At 44.7% G+C, this 24,966-nt stretch overlaps 1 protein-coding gene across 1 annotated transcript; it reads left to right on the forward strand.

Moving 5' to 3' along the window:
• Positions 1-24,966, forward strand: LOC105569955 (tyrosine-protein kinase Dnt-like). Its single transcript, XM_012026831.1, has 8 exons — positions 1-607; positions 17,921-18,048; positions 21,293-21,699; positions 21,784-21,969; positions 22,163-22,301; positions 22,508-22,800; positions 23,430-23,589; positions 23,851-24,966. The coding sequence occupies exons 1-8, from the start codon at positions 508-510 to the stop codon at positions 24,097-24,099; spliced, it is 1,662 nt and encodes a 553-aa protein (XP_011882221.1). The 5' UTR covers positions 1-507; the 3' UTR covers positions 24,100-24,966.

Raw genomic sequence — 24,966 nt, forward strand, 5'->3', positions numbered from 1 at the left:
TCGGTCGCTCTCGGCAGATAGGCCTGCTCCGACCCCAGACGACCCATGGCGATGGTAGCACACAACTGGTTGTGGCTTTCACGAGGCAGGCACGCCGCGCGCTCTCCATGAGCGTTCCGCTCCGCTCGCACCATTCCGTGTTGCCGCGCCATCCTGTCGATTTCGTCGTACGCGCGTCTCTCGACACGCGTCGCGGAGCACCGGGACATCGGAGGCGGCCTCGAACGCGCGTTCCTCGCGTGTGGGAGTGCCCCTGCGTCGGATATAACGCGCGTGCCGTGCGCGAGCTGTCAAACGGGAGGGCCGGGGCCGGCGCGTTTTCGCGCGGAATCGCACGCGGCCGTGAAAAAAGCCGTCACGTGCACACGCGGGGGGGTGGCCACCCCCGCGTCAAGGATTTGCACCGCGCGAAATATGAACGGCGGCTCGTAACGAGAGTGCAGTGCGGGTGTTCTCGCGTGCGGCCGTAAATATACACGAGTATACAAACGTCACGTGGCGGCCACGATGCTCGGGCGACTTGTGATATTGCTGTTCGTTGTCGCACGGCCAGCCGCGAGCTACTTCAACCTCTTCCTCGGCCGCGCGGAGGTCCGCAAGCTACTGGGTAAGACATTTCTGTTGATCTTCGCGAGGCTCGTAGGACAATGAACAGGCGGGAGTAGGAGAGGCCGATGTACCTGCGTTTAGCCGTTTCGCCGGTTATTGTTCTGCTGCACCGTTTTTAACGAGAAACCGTGAATGCTCCGATAAAGCAGTAATTGCTTTGTTCTCGCCTTTTATTACGGTCTTATTTACTTACGTGTTTTACAGTTAATTAAATTAAGTTAGTTAAACGAAACAATAAGGAAAGTTCATTTATATAATAATTAAGTTTCTTGGAGAGAAAAAGAGAACACGTAAACTTCAAACATAAAATAGATATGTTTCCGCAATGACATTAGCTTTCCTGATTCGTTTCGATTATATACACGTCAGAGGCAGCCAATTTTTAAGCACTGTTGGATAATTTGTTAAAAAGTTACGTCTATCGAATAATGGCTGCTCAAAGTATTATTTTTAATATTTAGATTAACTTAATTTAAAAGTTTCGGAGAACGAGATAAGTTGGAGTATTATTGTTGGGGCGACAGTAAGAGAAGTTTCGCAGCGATACGTACAAGCTTTTGTATGCAGTTCCCTTCGACACATAACTTTAAACTTATCTCGCCTCCGTGGAACACAGTAGTATCTAACGAAAGAGCGAAAAAGGACAATCGTACCACTGTCTCTGCGCAGTAGGAGTTCAATATACTCCAGAGTGATATGAGAATTGATATCGCTAATGGATTTTCGAGGCTTTGGCAGCAAAAAGTGAATCTTTCTACGGTTTTCAAAATTGAAGGCGAACAATTTGTAAAAACTACGAGTTTTACACTAACATATAACAAGATGACACAAAGACAATCATTTGCTTTAGTCGAAGAGAATACACACTTAAAAACTTGCCATACAAACAAGTTGAAAACAGAGTTCATATTTTAAACACTGTTATTTTTCCACGAATATTTGTGTATTGCTGCCCCGTTTGCAATTTTTGAACGTTGAGTTTGAATTGTTTCTCGAACGTCGCTCATGTGTTAAATTAGTGTGTTTTCTTCACGCATGTTACATTCTCTGTAATGCAACGATTAAAAATACGATTTTGTATTTTATAGAGAAGTGGGAATAACATCGCGTAAATGTTAGATAAATTACATGTCATCTAAGGCATCTAATTTTATGGTCCGTGGCGCGATCGTGTTGTAGAGGTAACGCGGCGTAAAAAAATAGAGCTTTAAATAAAAATATCCGTGAGATCCGCAGAGAGATACTACATTCAACGAGCTGCACCGACTGTATCTCGATGGATCTAGAACTATATTTCAGTTGAAGTATATATAATAACATCAATTTCTTCCGAGGTTACGTGTTAATCGTATTCCTTCAACGAGAGCAAAACCTCACACTTCATTCGTCCCCCATTTCTGTGCTGCACGGTAATAACTTCGGGTACGGAAACCGGTATAATTTCAGGTATAAATCCGGTTAGGGACGACTTGAGAACAGGGAAATTGGCCGTCACGCATATCTCGTATATCGGAATTCCCTTTTAAAGCGATCGTTTTCCACTTTGTGGTTATTCTCAACGCAGCACGCGCAATTATCAGATAGGTCTGTTAACGGCGTATTATCGATAGTGATTTAATTCGGACGAGCAGTGTGTTACGCGGCTGCCGTGCGATGAGGTAACAGGGAGCATTGGGATCCGCGTTTTTTTAAATCCCCGCCGCGTCTGTTGTGCCGAGGAACGAAGCTATTGTTGAGAATCTATCCCAAGAAATACAACGCCGAGTGCTAAGTGCGCGCTGCAATTGAGCACTGAACATTAAATAATCGTCCGTCAGCAGCTCACGCCAAGCTCCGAACTACCCGATGAATAATCGTCATTATCGTACACGCAGCTGTTTCATTAACCACACAGCGTAATTGAAGCATACCGCGCGTCGCGATGCATAATCACCGAACGTCAATAGCGGCTGGGTAGAGCGTTGAAATGTTCGCCGCGATATTACTCGTAGTATCAGATATTCGGGATTGTTGCGAGAGAATTCGGAGCCATTTATAGCCGCCAGCCACCTCACACCGACCGAAATACCTGAAAGACGAATAGAAAGAAGCCTTTCACTTGCCGAACGTCAATCTGCTTTTTCGTTACCGTCACACTTTCACGAGGGATTGATTTCATTGAACGACGCTAACTCTTTTTTCCCCACGCGATTCTTCTTTTTATAAATCACTATTGCGGACACGGGGCATTATCGAGGTTAGCGAGTCTGCCTATTCTTTTATCAGTTCGTTAAAACTCTAAAAATATTTTTGTATTCTATTCGAGTTGAAAAAACAATTTTTTTAGAACAAATATTAAAACTGTATAAATATTTGGTTAATATAAATTTTGCTCGGAGGAAGAATAGTTGAAATATACGCGAAAAATTCACGGATATTGCTACCCGAGTCGAAATTTTGGTATTATTTTGACACTTTTAAGGATAATTTACAGCTACTCAGCTGATCTATGCACTTACATAGACCAGCAATAACCTACTTTAATGACATTATATTTTTTTACTTCTCCCTTGAATCTTTAATTCTCAAAATTTACTTTAGCTCCTACTTAAAAGGACCTACTTTAATTGGCTAAATTGGCAAAAGTAGAAATTTCCGACACTCTCAGTTTTAAAGGAGTAAATTTTGTACTTGCAGTTCGACCCCTTTTACTGTCTTAGGTCCTACTAGATAATAGAATTAAAGTTCAACATAGGGCCAAAATTTCGACTCGGGTAACGCAGAAATATATTTAGTCGAAACAATAGCTGGAGAATCTGTATGGAATTACGGTGCGCGTTCAAGCAGCATGTAATAAAGTTTTATATAATGCGCCTGACAAAAGGGCACGCTTACAAGAAATAAATGTCGCGCTCCGTTCTTCGTATACGTAATCTTACATTGCCGCCCATCGAGCGCGATAAAGCCATTTCCTCCTCCGATCTACCCCGGCTGTACCATTCTCACGCTTTCGATCCTCTTTATCGCCATCGCACGCTCTCGTCGGATTTCATTTCGTAGGCCACGTTAGTCAGAAATCGTTGCTCAGCCCGGCGCACACGAATCGTCGCGCCGGAAACGAATAGGGGCCACTCGAGGCGCGGCGGCGCGGACTTTCCAATATTTCCCCGATAACTTCCACGACGGAGGGTAATTCGTTTTCGGGCCGTTGGACCGCGAAAAGCATTCGCTTCGTTGCCTCTTATCGTGGGGCACGGACAGGGATACGGGGTGACGCGCGGGCCCTGCGACACCTGAACCCGTTCGAGGCCGCCCTCGAGGGAAGTGCGTTCGCGCGTGGGATTGCACGTTTCGCCTCTCGATCGGCGAGCACGTTTCGCACGCGTCGGAGTCGTCGACGACGCGCTGACTATACGCGGAAACGCAATTGCAATCTCGCCGTGCGCAATGCAAACCGGATAAACGTGACGAAACGCGGATGTAATACTATACATGCCTCGTACTCCATTCGAGGAAACAGAATTTAATGAGTAAAATTAAAATTTCGCGCGCGACAATGAACTACGATCACGCGCGCTCCTTCTACCAAAACGTGCGTAAAGATGTCATCGTTGAAATATTGATACGATATTTTTATAGGGGATAGGGGGAAATTGCGTATCGACAGTTCTGTGTACGGCCGACAACCCGAATTGGCGCGCAGTTTAAAGTCGAAAAACAGACGAGAGGACGTCATTTTTATACTGTTATTGCGACAAATATTACCACATGCCTCAGTGGTCGAATTGGTGAGACGCTCGCCCAAAGAGTAAGGGAGGTCCAGGTTCAAACCCGGGCCGAGGTAATATTTTCAGCAATAAATTTTCTGCATTGACCGATTAATTAACAAATGTGGCCAGCTGTGGTCGAATAAAATTTGAAATGTTATTATTATAAGTAAAATGCTCATCTTGTGTGGACATAAATAGCAGAACAAAGGTCAAAATTAATAATAACGAGCCGTAAAGGATGACAGTGATATTTATAATCTTTCATGCCGATTCGGCGAGATATCGTGCAAAGTTGCATAACTGTAATGTCGTGGGAGAGAGAAAGAGAATGGCGCAACAGCAATAACGCAAAACGAGCGGTTATACGGCGGGTTGTATTGTTTCCACTTCAATAATTTATTACAACGCGGGCGGCATCAGAGGCGCGACCGTTGAGCGTTTTAAATCACGCAAATGATGCGTTGTAATTAAAGATAAAGATTTATGGCCGGGCACAAAATTGCATGGTTGCAATTGGCCGCAACATTTATCGTAGCCCTGCGTATTAGTATCCGTCATAATAATCTCATTGACCCCGTTGAAGCACGTTTGTTCGGCAAATCATAATGGCGATATAAACTCTACAATTAAATGATGGAGTTATCAAGGTTGTATTATCAGCACAACCTGACGGTATGCGGTTATTGTGCGATAACTTAAATTATCGTGAACTTTCTCTAAAACAGATACTTTCATTTAGATATTAAAGGACTCTGTAGCGAACTGAGTTTCAAGTGGAAATAAATAACAAGGGAACTTAATCACTAACTTTTGATCTCGATTGTTTAAAAAAACTTTTTTGGTGACTTCTCAGCTGTCAAGACGATAAAAGTGATGAGGCTATGCCAAAAGATACGGCATCTAAATATGTATGTGTTCAAAGAGGTCGTAGACTATTGCAAGAGACGTGTTGAAAGCACAAGGTGCACAAACAGCGCACTTTGTAACGTCGCCGCTAATAGAATCGGCAAGGAAAACGCGGCGCGACGTACCGATTTAATGTAAATAGGTATTAATAGACGTTCTAGCCGGGTGGAGTCGCATTCTTCAAGGTTCGCGCGTGGCGTTCGAAGGCGATGCCTGAAACTTTGCGCACTCGGTCGAGCCAGCTGAAGCGACCCGCGAAATTACGTTCTCGTCAATATATGCGGACCCGACTGACAACGTGATAAGTCATTCTACCGGCGTTTTCAATCACGGCTCCGTCGATCGCGATGGGCCGCGCCGGTGTCCAAGTGTGTGTCGGTACCCAATTCCTTCTACGAAACACAGCAGTAAATTTCTACGACTACATGACTGCGCGAAAGCTACCTCGACCTTTCGTCCGCAGGAAACCTCGCGCGGCGCAGCGTGGCATTATAATATACGAGAGGCGTAATAAAATATTATAACGAGGTCCTTGTTAAGCGACGGCGGCGTGGGGCGCCGCGCCGCGCCGCGCCGTGCTCGCAGGACCGGCTCTAGTTTGTTTAGACACCGAATAATCGACAGTCACTCTTTTTCGTTTTATTCTCGCAAGGGTCGCGCTTCTCTCTCTCTCTCTCTCCCCCTCTCTGTTTGTCTTCCTTTTTCCCTTCTCGGTCCCCCTTGCCACTGCCTTTTTTCATACCTTCTCCTTTTTATCGCTTTCTCGTTTAGCCCCGGTACCAAGGTAGAAGGCCGGCCCTCAGATGAACCCCTCGATACCGATTAGTCCATATGGACCCCGAGATTTCCAAACCCCGTGGAACAAGGTGGTTTCCAGTTTCCGTATTCGCTATAGAGTTTCCTGCTTCTTTCGGCCGTTCCCCACGACCGACCGCGGTCGAGAAATCGATCTCGATCGTGCACGTTCCGAACGGTTACCTGCGCATAACCGACGACGAGGAGGAAGAGCAACCTCGGCGGTATTGAATACGAGAAACGGTCGTCCGCCGTATAAATTCCTGGCCGTAATGGCGAGCGATAAATTGCGCCGCAAGTGGTAAGCAGGTGGCAGAGACACGGTCTTAAAATTTGGGACTTATCTGGAGAGACGGTGGGGCCCGCGTACACGTTCGCTACTACGGCCGTGGGATCGTATAGCGCTGGATAAGATAAGTCGGAATTTCACCGGTACCAAGTTACATTCTTCCTTCTCCGATTTCACGCTGCTCAAGGCGCGAAGTAAATTACGTTTAATCGCCGATCGATTCTCGCGATCGTGTTACCCGCCGTGTTCGTCGTCGTCGCAGGCGTTGGGGAGGATACCTTTCGTTTCCATTTATTCCGATCCAAATATCCATTATTTTGCTCGGGCTCTTCGCCTCTTTCGTGCCGTCGCGCCGTTTTAATATGTCGACCGTATTATTTCGTCGCGGCATAATTTTGCTCCTTCCATTCAGATTGACTTTCCATCCTGTTTAATAATACGCTCCGCCGACTATAAATTCAATTCGATATTGCCGTTCCCGTCCTTCTGTCACGTATCGTATCGCTCGGACTCAATTGCCGTATATATAACGAACACAAATTAGCAGATAATTATTTTCCAGCTCTGGCATTGAACTCTTCTTACTAACGATATGCTCCTAGCGTATCGTTCTTACAAGGTTCATTTATTTTAAATCGTCTCTTCTTTCACGTCTCATACGCTGCGTGATAGAAATATTGTTTTAACGAAAATTATTTAGAGACGCTACACGGTTATTCAATAAATATTATTTTTAATTTATGCAACGATGCATTTTGCAATTTTGATAATGGGAAAAATAAACCTAGCTAAGAACGGTCATTTTTCTGCGGTTATTTAATCGGGGAAATTTTTAACGTGTGCCTAAATCTATTCCTAATGCAATGGAACAGTATCATAATTGTTTGCAAAATTAATAGCGCGACAAATACCTTAAATACACCGATTTGAACGAGCGTCGCCCGTCAGAAGGCCGTGTCAAAACACGAAAACAGCGTACACTCGGCCCGAGGCATCTCTCCGTTCGTGTGAGTCCGGCTTGGGCTCGACCTTAGCTAGTTAGGGCCTGACAGGCCCATCTTGATGTTACCCGTGGAGTAGGGCCGCTTCAAAGGCCCCGACCAGGGCCCCGTGAAAACGTTTATGCTCGTACAATGGCGTAGGGATCGGTGTGGCTGTACTCGCCGTTGATGCGTGCCCCGTGATAACGACGTGCATTAATCGCGGGCGAGTCGATGGAACCGCGACAAGAGGCCGCCGGTGACCGGTAGCGATAAATATCGCGATGGTCGATGAGATCCCGTTCGCCGCTGAGAAACGCGTGGGAGCGAGAACGCAAGACTACAGATTTACAATGATCAATGCGCGGCGCGAGGAGCGAGAGGGGGACGCGCAACGATGACGCCGGCGATACATCTATCTACCTATGCGCGCGAATGGCAGAGAGTGATGAGGTACGAGAGAGGGGTAGACAGGAAACGTGCGTGTACAATTTCAGGATGGACCGGGCCCGGGCGGATGCTGCGCCCGTGTCCGCATCAATCTTCGGCTCCTCGTTAAGATCCGCGCCTTAAGTTTTCACTTGTGTGTGCGCGCGCGGGCTCGTTCGCTCGTTCAGCGTCGTTCAACGTACGCATCAGGGCCACGTCCGTCGCTGTATGAGTGGACATTTACATGAGATGCCGTTGTAGGGAGAAAAAACGGGAACCCCCGTGGATTTTCTTCCGCGGAGAAAGAGAAAACCAGAGGGAGAGAGAAAGATGGAGTGACGTTCGGCAGTCCCCTGGGTTTTGTTTATTTTTTAGCAGCATAAGGAAATCCTGGGAAAGAATAAACAACCTGCGCACCATTTGCCGAGTCCCGACTCTTTGACGACATGTGTTGCCTTTCTCACAGAGGCGTTCGAGCTGCGACAATTAAGTTGGATTTTGTCAAGTCCCAAATAATATACGTTATTACATTTTTCTCTCGCAGAAAGCATGGATTCGCTTAAAAATGTCGAGATCCCCTTGTAATTTTGTTTCCTAACATTGTTATTTCTCTTTAATTAAATTTATTCTGAAATTCTTTTACGCCAAGTTTCGATTAATAATCTTTTCTGCAACGTAAAAGTACCGATAGACGCATATTGTTGTACGTACGTTGTACGTCGAACTTGACGTAATCTGAAAATACATTGCGTACGGATATTTATTTTTAACGCCACTTGCCAGGCAATCCCTCCAAATTGCAATCCTCGTACACACAATTACAATGTTATTCGTACTCGAGTCAATTTAGCGTTATCAATCGAATCCCGATAGTATAATCAGTATAATGGAATCGACTTTCGCAAAGACCTCATTTGCCCCGAGGGTTTTCGAAGACGTGGGGCGAAACGAGTGCACCCCAGTTTTCTGTCAATGCCTTTAGAGAGACTCTTCTCTCTTGAGAATTATTACGGAAGACACAAAAAGCCCGCATTCGCATAGGATGTTTGTTGAAGCTCTCTGTTAGATCGGCCCATTTTCTACTTCTTGAAATACAGGATTCTCTCTCTCTCTCTCTCTCTCTCTCTCTCTCTCTCTCTCTCTCTCCTCTCTCTCTCTCTCTATGATCCTTTGATCTCGCGTCGTGACGTTGCACAGAGCTAAAAGCATGTTGGAAATAATTAAAATCTCTGCATTTTTATATGACGGTACATTCAACCGAATTGCATGTGACAGTGTTATATATTATAAATTCTTGCGATTAAAGATTTTAATATTTGATACGTTGTTCGTATAATCCCAAATTAACAAATTGATAGAATCTGCAGGTATTAAAGTTTAATAATTATTCATTCACCTATCAAAACGCAAATGCCCGGGGATAAAAGATGTATTAAAAGTATAGATTCCAAATGATTCGTGCGGTTATTCGACTTTCTTTTCAATTAATTAAGAGTCGCAACGTTTGTCCCTATATCTACGTGTTGTCTATATTTCGTTTATTGCTCCGACGGCAATATCCATCAATTTCTCGCTGTTATCCTCGCGGGGAATCTTTTAATCCTGGTCCGCGCGCGAGACCACTGCAGCCTCCATCCGAGCGAGCCCTGAGTGACAGGATCTTAACGAGCATCTGCTCCTCGAAGATGAGTCGCCGTCTCGCCTGGTCCTCCGTGGAAAACACTCGAAAGATACGTTGGGTACGTGGCCCTTCTCAACTTCAATATGAGAACGTGATTCCAGCATTTCGCTCCTCTCGAACGCATTCGCTTATTCTCTAGCGCATTCGCTTCGGTACCAACGCCACAATCCTGCCGGGAGAAAATATTTTTCTAACGTCTATTCCACGGATCATCGGCCCTTATAGAGGGTGACTTGGCAAGTAAGAACGTGAACCTGCTTTCTCGCAACCACAAACAGTTTTTGACAAATGAGTCCCTGAGAAATAGCCGCCCTCCGTCGTTCAGGACCGTAAAAAAAAAACAGAAAATATCTTTATTTCGCAGAAACCGATATAATTCCTCTTTCATGTCTCATACGAAATGACAAGCTGAGTTCGAAGTATGCCGTAGTATAAACATCGCGCGCGATCTCGAAGTTCACGTTTATTCTTATCCGAACATTGCATCTTGACATTCGCTTTAATAACAGCCCTGCCTGTAAGAGGATTATGATTTAGCGCAGACTCTGCTATCGGGTCTCGAAGTATATTTCGGTATTAACATTTTTTTTCTCTCTTCAGCGAAGTCGCGTTGTGTCGAGCGATTCTTCAGATGACTTATCAGCCGTCACGCGCTACAATAAAAATAGAACTCCTCGAGCAGTTCGTGTACTACCATGGTTTTGCATTTCGAGTGTCCTGTCGTGTTCTATGTCATCCTCGTGACAGCAGACGAAATTCGAAGCGTGTCTCTCAGGTCTTATCGGGCCATCGGCGCCAGGAAGAGAAACGCACCGCGCTGGTAGGTGCCGTTGAAATTTCGGAGCCTGTTTCCTAGAGATGCCATCACATTTGGGGACCACTCGAAAATTCTCTTTGGATCCCACAGCAGGGGATAGTGCGTCCGTTTATCGTGTTCTCTTCCCTTCTCCCTCCCTCGTTTTTTTATCCTTTTAAGGCGTAGGAGTTGTCCCCTGACAGACTGCAGTGATAAATCGCGCTTGACAATCGCTCCATGCTGCCAGCGGAGAATCCTTTGGGAAGATTGATTCCTCTAGAGACGCCGCGAAGGGAGATGTTCGCGAAACACATGTACCTTTAGGTCAGTTTTTTTTACAACTGTCAGAAACGCTCGTTGCTGACGCAAATTACGGAAAAAGAAAATAAAACGTATGTTAGAAAATAATGATTCAAGTCATTAAATGCTCGATTTACACATCGCGATTTAACAACTATTTATTATCAGTATTATGTAAATAAATAAATTATTACTTGCTGATCGTAGAATAAATTTGGATTTTAATACAATGTTTTCGCTTAAATCATATCGCTCGCGCAATCGATCACGTATAACAATCCTTTATCGGAAGACCGCGACTTGAATAAAGATTGAATAAAAAAAAAAGATTTAGGTAATAAAATTGTACCGAAAGAAAAATGAATTGAAAAAATTCAAAAATGTTCGCTATAGGCACGCAATCAGGAAATGAACCAGAATGATTGTACAACGTGATGCGGCCGACAGCTCGAGGATTAAATCCGAAGAAAGCCGTTTGAAACGGATCTAAAAGGATCACGCGGATCGTTCCTTCGACTTGACGTCCTCGCGGACCTGGCCCTAACGAGCTTCGATCTCGCGTTGCGCACGAACGTGTTACGGGAGAGAAAGAGAAAGAGAGAGAGAGAGAGAGAGAGACACACTCGATCCCACTGTCGTGATAAATCCAGTCGTCGCGTAATCCTCTTCATGTCCGAGTCCTGATTGCCAGCTAGTGCTGCCATATGTCGTAACACCGACATCTCAATCAACCCACCCATCTGTCAACCCCTGTTTAGTCGCCCCGACGATCGTGGCTGGTGTCCGATATAACGATGTACTGTGCAGTCGCATCTCGGGCAATCGCCTCACGAGGGTGCCGGCTTCGCGAACAATATTATTTCAGCTCCCGATGTGCCAGAATCACGTCCTGGCCCGGCGACGTTTGCTTTGGTTCCTGTTTCGCTACTATTCTCTCCCCTCGACAAATAAACCTAAACCGCGGTCGTTATGCATGATGCATCGCTCGCAGGATCCATTCGGAGTTTATTCCACGCCGCGATGCGCTTTGTTCGAGAATACTTGCCACTTCTGAATGTAACCACAGTAAGAATGGACTCCTGATCATAATGGATGACTCGCGGTTTGATGATGAATAACGTTTACAGAATGTGCATATACTGCCTAAAGCGCAAAAAAAAATGTATACCAGCGATACCTCCGTGCTTTCGCTACGTTTTATGTACGGATAAAATAATTATGCGCGTAAAAGCCGTTACAGAGATTGCCAATAGAATTTTTCACTAGGACATAACATTTTTTGTGCGGTCATCGAAAAGAGTAAATAATAAAACTGTAAATGCAGTTTACCGATGAAGCATTCATGCGCCGTCCCATTTTTCTCACGCAACCCCACAAATCCGTCGATGCATTACAATCGACACGAACCAGATTTCAAAGTGAAGGAATACGACTGTCGGACGACTTTTCCTTAATCCTTCCGGAGGTCGTAAAGCAGCTTTGGAGCGTTGCGAGGCCCATCGAGCGGACCTAGAAACGGCAGCCTAGCCCACGGTTCGCCCTTCGGTTTCCCTATCTTTCCCTCCCGCGCCTATCTTTGCTCCTCTTTAACGTTATTCCGGAGTGAATTATAACGGATGTCGCGCCAAGTTACGCCTTCCTGGATTTAACCTATGGCCCGAGGTGAGGAGTGCAGGGAGTAAGAGAAAGCAGATGGAGGAGACAGCAGGGAGCAGACTAAAAGACAGAGGAGGACTCGACGTTGACCGAGGAGGAGGTAGGGAAGGCAGCGGGGGAGAGTGTACAAACGACGCTCAGGACTTGTCCAGAACTTATGGGTTATTCAGGAGACCCCTGTCGGCACAGAGGGAGGGAAGCCGTTCGATATATGCTAAGCAGCCAGCCTCCTGCATTATATATATGCACTCGGCTCGCACGTGGATGAGGGAGTCGCGATATGTGGCCACGGATGCGTGTTCGCCCCAGGTACGCGGAGTGTCTCAGAATTCACGTATGTTCTCCAGAAAGGATGAACGTGGAGAGGATTGCTTTAATATCAAAGCATCAGCAGTCATATATATGTACCATTAGATATATGGATAGGTACACAATTCTACCAACACGATCAAATAATAAAACAGGACTCGCTCTAATAAACGTTCGAGTGACTCTCGGGTTGTAAAGATGTTTGATATCGGATATCGATATTTATGAGGATATTTATTCCAACCTCGGATAAAGGATCCGTAATCAGGAGGAAGGGCGTGGCGTCTGAGTCACTCTGTGTATAGACGCCCACGTCGTTTGCTCGCGATGGCGAAAGTGAAAAATATCTCGCGCAGCGGCGCGGCCGGCAACACGTACGTGCGGCGCCCGTGTACGTGAAATTGCGTGTACACGGGCGTGCACGCATACGGGCGCGAGCGCGTTATTAGATCTCTCGAGGCAGCGAGTCGAGATATCGGCGGGTATATGCCAGCTGGCGCTGATCTGGTCGTTAACCTCGCCCGCGGATCATTTTTGGAGCACGTTAACATCGGACTTTCCTCAGAAAACTTCGGTCTTTACGCGGCGGGAGGGGGAGGGGGCGGAATTTGTCGTAAATCACGGCGCGCCTCTCCGCTCGTTGCGCGCTGAAACACGCGTCCGCAGCGACTTCGCGTTCGGATTCGGAATATCGAGATTTATTGCTCTTCCCCCGTCGATTCGCGTGATGAATGCAATTTCGAGCCACCCCCGCGCGAAACAGAATCGGTCGATGTTGCAAAATGGGCTGTGTATGTAAAATACTTCAATCAACTAGGAAATTAAAAAATAAAGGCAAGATATATTCCGGTGTTAAGGTAAAAACTCTTCCCAAACAACACGTATGTCTAGAAAGCATTTTTTAGACGTCTTTAAGTCACCTTTTAAATATGTATGTCTAAAAGACGACTTAAAGACGTCTTAAGATGCCTTTTAGACATGCGCGCTGTAATGGGTTGGTTTTCCCCATCGAGGGATAAACCACTGAGGGCATTGTGGTGTACATACATGTATTTGTACATTACTGGGCATTACTAGGCTTTTTTCGGCATTACTAGGCATTTTGTGAGCATTAGTTCGTGCATTAGGCCTTGCTGGGACATGATAAAGATAAAAAAGGTAAGAAAGTAAAGTAATGCCCACTGGGTGTTAGTAGGCACTGATGTACATGATTTTCGTCAGCGGTTTACCCCTCGTGCCCCGTAAAACACTTTGTATTCCATTTCACTCTTATCAGGAGTAAATTCCTCCATAATCTCGTTTCACTCAATGGTAGACCTATTCGAGATCAAAGTATTTTCCATGGCGAACCTGTCGTTCACACCATTGTTGCACGGGACGCGACGGCATGGAACGGGGAATCGACCGAAAATCGCGCGCAGGCCGCATTGTGAGTAGGCGTCGCGTGAATCCAATATTTCCTGTTCCTTCGGCCTCCGCCTCCATCTGCATTTCCCTCTCTCCCTCTTTCTCGCCCGTCTGCTCCGAGTCTCCGCTTTTAAGAACCTCCGCGCGCCACGGGGGGATCTCGTTATACTCGTACCGGATTTTATATTCGGAAGGTGTTGGGTTTCTGACCCAGAACCTCCCCCTCCCCCATCCCGGTCCCCGCCGGTGGCAGACCTCGTTGAGGGCGATTCTGCACGGGCCCCGCACTTCGAGGCTCGGCCCTTTATTCGTGCCAGTCTCGGAGCTGCGCCCGTCAACTTCATTCAATACCGTATTTTGACAGCGGAGGACACGTCGCACCGCAAAATTTCGCGGTTGGTTTCGCGCCTTCGCGCTATGCACGCATTCGCTCGTTTTATTCGCTCCGGAGGGACCGCGTTCTCTATTTCCGTTTCGAAAATTCTACCTAAGCGACGAACATATAAAACTCCTTCTCGAATAGCGATTTTGTCGATGCACTTGCAATTTGTACGTCTGATGCGTACAAGATAACGCAGCGCGTAATAATAAAGAAAAGTACATTTCTGAGTTTCTTTAGAAAATTCGGCCATTAAGTATGTAGGAAAGACATTATGTGTTTTCGTCGTTTGTTCTTTAATTATTTGCAGATTTGTGTTGCTACGTGTTGATGCTTTCGATAAGTATATCTTTTTGTAAATATTTGAAAAGATAAATGAAACTGCTATTGTAAATTACATCGTTCACTTTTATACGTATATTGTAACAAAGCTCCATTATTAAACTGTCACTTGAAAACGTTATTCTTTTCTCTTTTTGATCTCCTCGGCTTTCTTCAAAGATCACATTGTCATTCCTTCTAATAATGCTTCACTGTTTTAAACATCTTATTCTCACCCGTGGTATCCGCTCTATTATTCGGCGACCTCTACTCGTCAACGTGGCTCAATGGCGTATTTTGACAGTGCAGAATACTGTGGCGTGTGAAATTTCTCCGGCTGCACTCGTACCTGGCAGCGTTTTTCTTTTATACGTCTATTCGGCCCTTTCGAGGGGAGTAAGAAGTACTTCTTTAGAATTATTGCGTCATCAGACAGCAGTTGAGCGAGCTCGAGACTGTACCGTAGCGATGACTTCCTTCAAATAGTCCGAAGTATTCAGGGTATCGTACTTTCGCGAGTTCCGAACGTAGCCTCTTTATTTGCCATTTACCTGTTCCGTTTCTTTTTTGCTTCGCTCATTTTAATCTTTAATGTTACGAGGTCTTTCTATGCAATTGCGCGTTTCAAGAAAGTGAAACAAAATTTTTGCAAGATTGCGCTCGTCGCAATCTTATTTTATTCAAAATGATACTTTGAAGACGTTTTCGCTTTTATTAAATGTATCTCACTAAAAACTATCCACTATGCACTCAAATACATTTTAAATAATGCTCAATTTCAATTAATATTTAACGAATATTTGAGAATTTTGCCATTCAAGCTAGTGAATTAAATTATTAACGATTCTTCTTTCAACGGCGCATTATTTTCTCCTGCTCGTTAGGAAGAAAACCGCTCATATATTAAGATACAAAGATTTAGTCGTGCTTTCCTCAAAACACAAAGAGATCCCAGATTTTTATCTACGCGCGAACAGACCGGCTAAATTCAACAGTGGTCCAAGATTCTTTCTGCTTGTTATCTACCATCGTGGCTTACGAAAGTGGCAATAATTCCGTATTCGATTCAACGGATACGGTCGGTGGTGGCTGGACGGTGGACAGGACGGTAGGTGCAATTTATGCGAAAAAAAAGGTGCCTATAGTTTCGTACAATCCCTCGTGACAATTGTGCCTGGCAGCAGTTGCTAGGGTCGACGCCTTTACTGAAAGGGCTTTTTTCCTCTTTGAACCTTTCCTTATCCTTCCCGCCAGCTCGCACGTCCCTTTCGTCGCTTTCTAGCTCTCGCGCCCGCGCGGTAGGCACAGCAGACATCAAAGGAACTTTGGTACCCGACGACCTGCTTCCACCCGCTTACAAAGTTCCCGCATAATCGCACGGGAAGAGTGCCAAAGAGGTTGGTGCCACCCTTCTTGACTAGATAAGAGGCGGCGGAGGCAAACCGCGGTAACGAGGTCATAGACGGAGCGTCGTCGACAACGACGGGAAGAGACGATGACGAGGTGAAGTTATCTTTGATGCCGGAAGGATTACACCTTACCTTCCAACGCGCGGGAATGGAGTGGACTGTGCCGGATTAAGGACCGTGAAAGACTCCCTACGGGGAATAGACGCGCGAATTGGATTATCTAGCAGAAACGTACCGAGGCGCAATTAATTATTATCCGTTAGAGATCTTTATCCCTGTGTGAATCGAATCATGTATTATTCGTAAAGCGGCGAACTTCTGAAAAGGAATCACCACCAATGCCTTATGGTTGTTTGCCCTAATACTATATTCGCCGATATTGACCGATTCAAAGGCGTTAAACGCACCTGCCTTCATTGGTCTCTTTCATGTCACTTCTGATATTCAGGCAGAATCGATTTTCGGGGCAGGTAGTCCAACGTATTTGTAGTTTTTCAGGGAATAACTATTTTTAAAGGGACACTCGCGCGGGGTCGCTTTTCGTCCTTTTTACGACGACCATCAAGACGGAGCACTCGCTCGGGACAGCGAGAGGAACCTGGTCGCAAAAACGACCGGTACTGAGGTCGTACGTATACGATATCTGATGCAGAAAACCGGTAAAGGCCGCAGGGCCTACAGAAAGAACGAAGCAGGGAGACGCCGAACGAGCTAGGCGAACCGAAGGCAGAGACACGACCGTGGGGGCAGCGCGGCACATTGTCTTCGGGTGACTTAAAAATCCAACTCGTGGCTCGTTAAGCACGCTATCAGATACAACCGCAAAGGATAGGCCCTCGTCCGAGGGAGAACACGACGTGTGCCCATGTCCCGGTCCCTTCCACGGCAGATTCTCCTTCTTTACTCCCCGATACTCCACCTTCGCTAGTTCGCCCACGTAACCTTGCAGCTCCCGCACGCCAACCTTCGCTTCGGTTGAGCCGTCCGGTAGCATAATATGTGCTAAGCGTGGGTCCGACAGGATGGGCGAAAATTTAGCGGAGCGAATGCGCATCACACGCCAATTTGTTGTTCTGTCTGTGTACAAAGTACGATTTACATCTCTGCAGGTATTCATTATTTTTGCGTTTAAAATAATTTAGGCAGACAAACCTTTCAGCTCTCAAAGAATTTAATTTTCGTTGATTAACGTGTTATTATATTATATTAAACGTTATAATATATTAGATGTAATATATAATTGTTGACTTCCAAATTAATTATTAACTGTACCAAAACATTCCTCGAGAAATTATTTATGTATCTAGGGGGGGGGGGGAAGCTGCCTTCTATGTCTTATTCCATACGATTTTAATCCGCTTTTGAGAAAGTCGCGTAAACGTAGCAGATTTGTCTAAAACTTAAAATTACTATGTTCTGTCTATTTTCACACTTTCTGTTAAAACGTTTATATTTTTTATCGTATTAATTTAAATTCTGTTGTTGGGACAATAATTTCTGTGCCATCTTGTACAGTTTTACTTTTGAATATTTATCAAGTTTTCATGGCACTTGAAACACGACACGAGTAGGCATTTTTAGTGCTGGTGTCACACGCATTGCAGATTTGTGGGACAAATGCACGCTATGTTAATTGTAACGTGAATGGAACAGAATGAGTCATCCACGTAATCTGTATCAGATAATTTCTTATGCACGGGGGGAATGAAACCTACGAACAAATAAATATGTCATTCCTTTTAACACGCAACAAGCCCCGCAACTAATTTGATAAATTCGAAAGATTTACAACTGCGTTAGCACTAATTTTTATAAGAAAAAGACTTGCCCGTCAATCCATATAAACGTTTGAATATTTTTATATAGATTTGTGCTGTCACAATAAAAGATAAATTTGTATTTCAGGATTGGAAGGAGAATTGTTTTACGTGAGGGAGGGCGTCGTAAACGACTATGCTATGAAGTTCATTGTTCCTGTACCAGCACTGATTCATAAGCTCCACTTCACGTGGGAAAATCTCGCCGGTAGACCGGTAAGTTCGTGTAATAAAATAATACGGACATTAATATTTTAACGCTGGCGCAGTAATTGTACAGTCTGCGCCGTAAAAAGCCGTTAGCAATAAAGCCAGTAGTGAAAGTTTAAATGAAGATATAACTATGCGATTGTTGAGCAGTGTACCTTGAAAGTCTGACTTCAATTTGCATTAATTGCACCGGATGACTCTCATAAAGCAGAGATTTGACTTTAAAACGAGTTAATCGCGAAATATTTAGAGCAAAAGGCGTCTCTGACTTTCGTTAAGACGTTCCCTAGGTTCCCTAGGTTAATGGTGTTACGGGACTTCGAAGGGATAGAAATTCGTAGCGGATAAACGCGGTGGCCGAAGACAAGAATTATCCGCGCGCAAGATATTTACGTGCACAATATTCTCGGCGAGTGCTTCTATGTCTCTTATTTACGTTTCTCTGACTTTTCTGCCATTCCTCCCGCGTCTCTTTGCGCTTCCTCGCCGGGATTAAAGTCGCCCGCGGCTGAGAAATGCTGAAATTGCTCGTTAACGTAGGAATTCGCGTCACCGCACGTAAGACACTTCAGAGACGACGGGTCTCATCCGACGAACCTCAGCGTTTTTCAGGGTTCAGCGATCACACCGTCCAGCCATTCGAGACCTTTAGCCGATCTTTATTTGCGTTTCTCTCGTGTCCTTATGGCGCGCCGTACTTATCGGGATTATCGAGGCATATCGTACCTTTCAGTTTTTCAACTTCCCAGTGCAATGGCGTAGTCTTCTTTGTTCGAGAACAAACGAAATATGCAACGTTCAATCTTTCATTAGCGAAGCAGCGATGGAAATTGCCTGACGTGCTCGCTTATCAGGCAACAATTAATTATCTTAGATTTATTTTATGTTTTAATTAAAGCTCGTATTTCCCCTTCGGGTTGCAACAGTAATTCCCTCTTCCATGTTCATCCTGCACGTTCGTTAATATTATACTAAGAATTCACCGATTCGACTTCTCCTACTTTTTGTCTTGAATAAATAACCAACGGGCATCCTACCGTGCGAATTAATTTTATGTTACTCGTAATGCAACGACGCGGCAGACACCGCGTGATAGTTACAACGGTGAGAATCGCGCGGCTGCATATTCATGCGAGATATAAAATCGAAACCAGACTGTCTCTCTTTCTCCCGTCCATGAGTCATCGGCGATTCCTCGCAAACCACTTCTGCCCGCTGCTCGCCGTCGACATCCGTGGTACATTGACAAAGTGGCGGCGAAAAGTGGGCAGAATGCGGCGGGGTGTCCGATTGACTCGTCGACGATGCGCGGAAAAAAAGGATCCAGGAGCGGGACAAAGTGGTCCATCCACTTCTTCCAGTTGTCTCGGCATATAACAGACAAGGGAGGGGGGAGGGGGTCCTGAAGAAGGAGATGAGGAAGACTGACGAGCGACGCAAAGACATCCGTCACCTCCGCGGCAAAACCGAGTGGCTTGAATGGTACTTAAAGCAGCGCCTGTCTGTCAAACCTGCGGGAATTGCGCCTCGATAAAGCGGTTTCCGGACGCGACGCCGTACACGTCGAATTATCAGGGGAATCCTCCTGGTGGCTTTGCGCGCCAGGCAGCGCATTCAATTTCGATCGGACGTTTGCTGCGTGGGTATTTGTATAGAGCGCGTAGCAATTTTCCTTCCCTCGCGCATCACGCAACGTCGCTTGTATTAAGGATGAAGCATATGGCGGATTTGAAAATTAACGAGAGACCGCGGGAGCTGCATTGTCGAGTGCGACTCGCACGCGGTATATGGCAATTTTTTTCCCCGAAGTTATATGAAAATTGACATCCCTTGCAGAAGTACAAAGGTAGCCTAACCGCGCGAGGATATTTCTTTTGGCGAATGTCCCATCTATCACAGTGTCGTTGTCGTGCCATCTGTCATAAGCAATTAAACAGTATTTACCGTGAAAGAGAAAGCGCAGATGATGGAGTGAAGCATTTCACATTTTAATTGCTACATAAGTTATAATCACGTATAATTATTCTTCCTTATATTCTCTCGCAATCATTGTTAAATAAAACAATAATTCTATCTTTATCCTCGTGTTTATATCTCAAGAAAGTTACTCGATATATTAAGTTTATCGAGAATCGGGATATCACAAAAAAATCTCATTTCTCGCCTATTTAGATTCTTAACTGGAAATCCGCTAGTCCATTTAGAAGAAACTGCCTGGCTGGCCACATAGTGCGGCAGCCACGTTCCTCGTGGCCGTAAAAGACCGCAGGAGAGCGTTAGATAGCAGTAGCGACAAGCCAGCAAGTTGACGAGGTACTCTCCTCGTGGCCAGCCGGGAACCGATCATCACTGCGAGCTAGTAATCATGCTGCTTCTGCATCGCCTAGCCTCGCTTCCCTCTACCGACCTTTCCACCCCTCACCCTCCACCATCGCCGTGTTCTTTCCACTCTTGTTTTCGCAAGTCCTCTGGACTCGCTTTGCTCTCGCTGAGCACAAATTGTCTTCCGAGAATGGTACGCTCGAGATTATAGTTCAACGTTCTTGAGATTATGACGGAGCGGGTAACCGGCCAAACCTTACGCCCTTCATTGTTCCGTCTGTTTTGCGTATCCTTTACGAGTCACAGTTCCGTAGGTCCGTACTTATCGAACGCTCGTGTGCGCGCTCCTTTTCTCAAGCCTTTCGTTCTACACTATACTTGGACCGTTCGAGCGCGTGGACTGACTATGCGACGTGCTTTTTTATTTATTCGTATGTTCTTTCTCCCCAAAAGTAAGAATATACCAAGCTTCTGTTTTTTTTTACGAAGATTTCCCAAGTTTTAGTCTTTTACAAAATTTTCTTTGCAGAATATTTTACGAGGGGACGCTAGGCGCTGTTTTTCGCCGAGTTCGATAAAACTTACAGCAATAATAGAAGATTCTATCTAATCAATACATATAGTGTATTGATCTGGCATTAACCGGCTTTTCTAATCTTATCCTTTCATCAAAGAAAAATATATGTTCGCCAATACAAAATTATAAGGAGACCTTATCAAAATATAAATACAATGTATTTCGTTAGATATTTAAAATGCCAAGCGTCGACATTCAGCTTCTGGCACGTTCATACTTAAAACTTATATTCTTATCTTTTATCATCACTGCAAGTGTTATCGAAATCAGCGAAGAGCAGCGCGCGTAATGTCCTCTTATTAACGTCTATAGACGTTAATAACACAAAAGTGGAATTCTCGATACTTTCAGCTGCCGTACACGATGTCTGTGGATATCAGCAATCCTTCGGTGCTAAGCAGTTCTCTGAATGTCTCCCAAATCGGCGAGATACCCGTCGGTGGTTTGCAAACGTGGGCCTTATCGTTGCATTGCGGGCCCTACAACGTAGAAGTCGACCTCAGTCTCCGGATAAACGTCTCGCTACAGAGGAAGAACACTACCACCTTGGAGTTCAAGCGAAAGAAAATCTGTATGCAGAAAGAGAGTTACACCGAACCCGAAGAGGTCCTAGTCGCTGCCCCCGACTCCACTTCCGGCGGTCAGGTTTTCTACGTGGCAATTGGTTGCGCGAGTGCGTTCATGGCGGCTATTTTCGTCTTGATTATGGCCTACTATGTTCGCGATAAGAAGACTAGGCGACATCGAGATCCTCTTCAGTGAGTGAAACGTACCGCCAAAGAGAAACGAGCAGTTCTGGCGATCAAATTTTTGGATAAGCCTAAAAGGTTTACGAATTGCAGGGAATCCAGGGGACTCAGTTCGGCGTGCAGCATGGAAAGGGGTACTGGAGTGGGACCTGCACAGACCTTTTTGTCACCGGAAACACCTCCACCTACCTCCGCTGCGTCAGGATCGACTTATAGAAGACTGGATGAGCGCCCTAACAGAGAACTTCATGAGAGAATCCAGGAAATCACCGTGCAAAGGTGATTATCGCGTTTTAAATTAATAAAATTAACTTAGGACGATATAACGAATAATATTCTTTTATATGGGATCTAATTGGCTGACAATCCATTTGAGATAGATTATTTGTTTGTCACAATAAGCGTCATGAAGATAAACGAAAAATTGTATAATAGAATTGAATAAAATAATGTATCTTTTTCCCCATTACAGATGCAGGGTGCGTCTCCTCAGTATTGAAATGGAGGGAACATTTGGGCGCGTGTATAGGGGCAGTTATCACGAAGAAGGCGCTACATCCCCGAAGGATGTGTTGGTAAAAACTGCTGCCGAACACGCATCCCAATCGCAAGTAGGTTAATTTGAAATAATTCTCAAATGACGCTCTTGGAGATAATCAATCGATATAGGATAAACTCGACGCGTATATTAGTTGTCCTATTCATATTATAAAAAAAAACACACCCAGATTACTTTATGTATCACGAAGAAATAATTCTCTTTCTCAAAATGAGGTCAAGCTGATACGTTTAAGTATAATTTTTCTATTTTGAAAAGGTGGCTCTTCTACTGCGAGAAGGTTTAGCCCTGTACGGACTGAGTCATTCAGCGTTACTTCCGGTCCTTGGTGTTTCCATTGAAGACCGAAGCGCGCCTTTCCTGTTATACCCACATACAGGCTACAAAAATATGAAGAGATTTTTGCTGAGGTGCAAGTTTAGTAACGAAGGACCTCCGAGGGCCCTCACCACCCAGGAAGTCGTTGAAATGGCACTCCAAGCTGCCAAAGGTGTACAATATCTTCACAGAAAAAGGCTCGTTCATAGAGACTTGGCTGCCAGAAATTGTGTGTAAGTAAGAACAATAAAACATTACGTGCTTTCGAGACGTAGAAGTTTAAGCATAAAATACATTTAAAGTACAACTATATATTTTATATTAGTTCCAATAATTTAATTTATGCGTTCCATAAATTCTTGAGTATCCCTAAAATTTTTATTGCTAGATATATCGCTTTCCATGTAGCTTGGCCGGCTTTGTATCTTATGTGGCTGTACAATAAAGTCGTTACGTCTCGTTACCGAATTAATTACGCGCGTAGACTTAATAATCGGTATGTTACCGCAAGGCTTTATCCGTAAGGCTTTATTTTAATTACTGGTACCTGCCGGACTTCCATTTGGGGAAAGTATTTATAACGATGCGGTAATGAAATCGCGTGATCTGCGCTTCTCCGACGATCGTCTCAAGTTCGCCGACGAGGGGTAAACCGCTGAGGGCATTGGTGTATAGATTTCGGGCATTACTAGGCATTTTTTGGGCATTAATTTGGGCATTAGGCCATGCTGGAGCGTTATAAAGATAAAATAAAATAAGATAAGATAAGAGATCAAGTAATGCCCACTGGGCATTAGTAAGGCATTGGTGTACAGGATTTTGGTCAGCGGTTTATCCTCATTCGCCGATTTTCATCTTTCAGGGTTGACGATGACTTGAAAGTACAGATCACGGATAACGCCTTGGCTAGAGATCTGTTCCCACAGGATTATCACTGCCTTGGCGATAACGAAAATCGCCCAATCAAGTGGCTGGCGATAGAAAGTTTACTCAACAAGACCTTCACTACAGCTTCTGACGTGGCAAGTAACATTTAGAGGATAAAAATACCGTAGAAAAATGAATATCAAACATCTTCCAATTTATCTAATATTTCTCCCCCCCCCCCCCGACGATGTTTCTATGTTTTAATGAATCAGAGTTTCACGTAATTAAAGTCTTCACAGTTTGCATAGCGTTACACGTTCATACGGCGACGATGACTGTTTTAAAACGATGCAAAATACACGAACGGTGTACGTTATATTGTGTTATTTTTACCGTGTTGTTTCATGCAATTTCAGTGGGCATTCGGTGTTTTACTGTGGGAGCTAACGACGTTGGCACAACAGCCTTATGGAGAAGTAGATCCATTTGAGATGGCGTCCTATCTGCGAGAGGGATACAGGTTGGCGCAACCGATAAACTGTCCGGACGAGCTGTTCGCGGTGATGGCGTATTGCTGGGCGATGTCAGCGGAGGAGAGGCCAACGTTTAGTCAATTGATTATTTGTCTGCAAGATTTTCACACTCAATTAACGCGATACGTTTAATTGAGCGTGCTCACTGGCTGTAAAGTAGGACTGAACTTTGCTATTAAGTTTCCATTTGATTTTCTAAACATATCGCAATTTTTCTCCAAGGAATTCTATTGAAACCTCAATAGGAATAAAAACGTATGTATATATCTCTCATTCTAGTACTTAGGCATTACTTTTCGTATAATTCAAACATTTTAGTCGTGTATAGATATAATAGATTCTAATGTAATATAAATATGCATCACTTTTCTCGTCAAAATTGTGCAATTGTTAAGTGGATCGCTTCAACTGTCAGTCAAAACCGAATTTAGAATAGAATTTTACTGTTGCGAGATAATTTTCGCATAAAAAAAAGTTCTAAAATTACAATCACAGGAATATAGTATGTACATATCCAAGCGATGTGTCTAAATAATTCCTGTATTGCAAATGAGCACAGCATGTAGAAATCGCGTGAATTATTCACATTGTAAAAGTTAAGACTGAACTTCCACTATTGCGCCACGTGTTTGGCGCTCGTTCGACCTGTGTCATCCGCGACTACCAAAACCGGCGAACGCACGTCATCCCGCAACGCTCGCCAGTCCCATTTTCGGAAACCTGTACTGCCGGTGGTGAAACGGCGAATCTGAGCCATGTGATACGCTTTGCTTGCCTACGTGTGTGTGTTTCAAGTGTGCCAATATCTTCCCCACTTCTCTCTCTTTTGTATTTTTGTACATAATATATTTTTACGGCGTGTGCATACGCGTTATCGACGAGTATCGCGCCTAGATGAAGGTATCCCATGTATATAATTGACTTGTAGCGCGCGAGGCTATAATTGTACAAACTACAGACGTTGCGAGCCCAATAAATTTCTATCTATACGATACAGAA

Source organism: Vollenhovia emeryi, unplaced genomic scaffold, assembly GCF_000949405.1.
Source record: "Vollenhovia emeryi isolate VEMERY1.0 unplaced genomic scaffold, V.emery_V1.0 DF939122.1, whole genome shotgun sequence".
NCBI lineage: Eukaryota > Metazoa > Arthropoda > Insecta > Hymenoptera > Formicidae > Vollenhovia > Vollenhovia emeryi.

Excerpts from the sequence above, each read along its gene's own strand:
- LOC105569955 (XM_012026831.1), top strand. The coding sequence starts at position 508 with ATGCTCGGGCGACTTGTGATATTGCTGTTCGTTGTCGCACGGCCAGCC. Across the intron at positions 21,970-22,162 it reads CAGGAAATCACCGTGCAAAG|ATGCAGGGTGCGTCTCCTCA; the intron begins GTGATTATCGCG and ends TCCCCATTACAG. Across the intron at positions 23,590-23,850 it reads TCACTACAGCTTCTGACGTG|TGGGCATTCGGTGTTTTACT; the intron begins GCAAGTAACATT and ends ATGCAATTTCAG.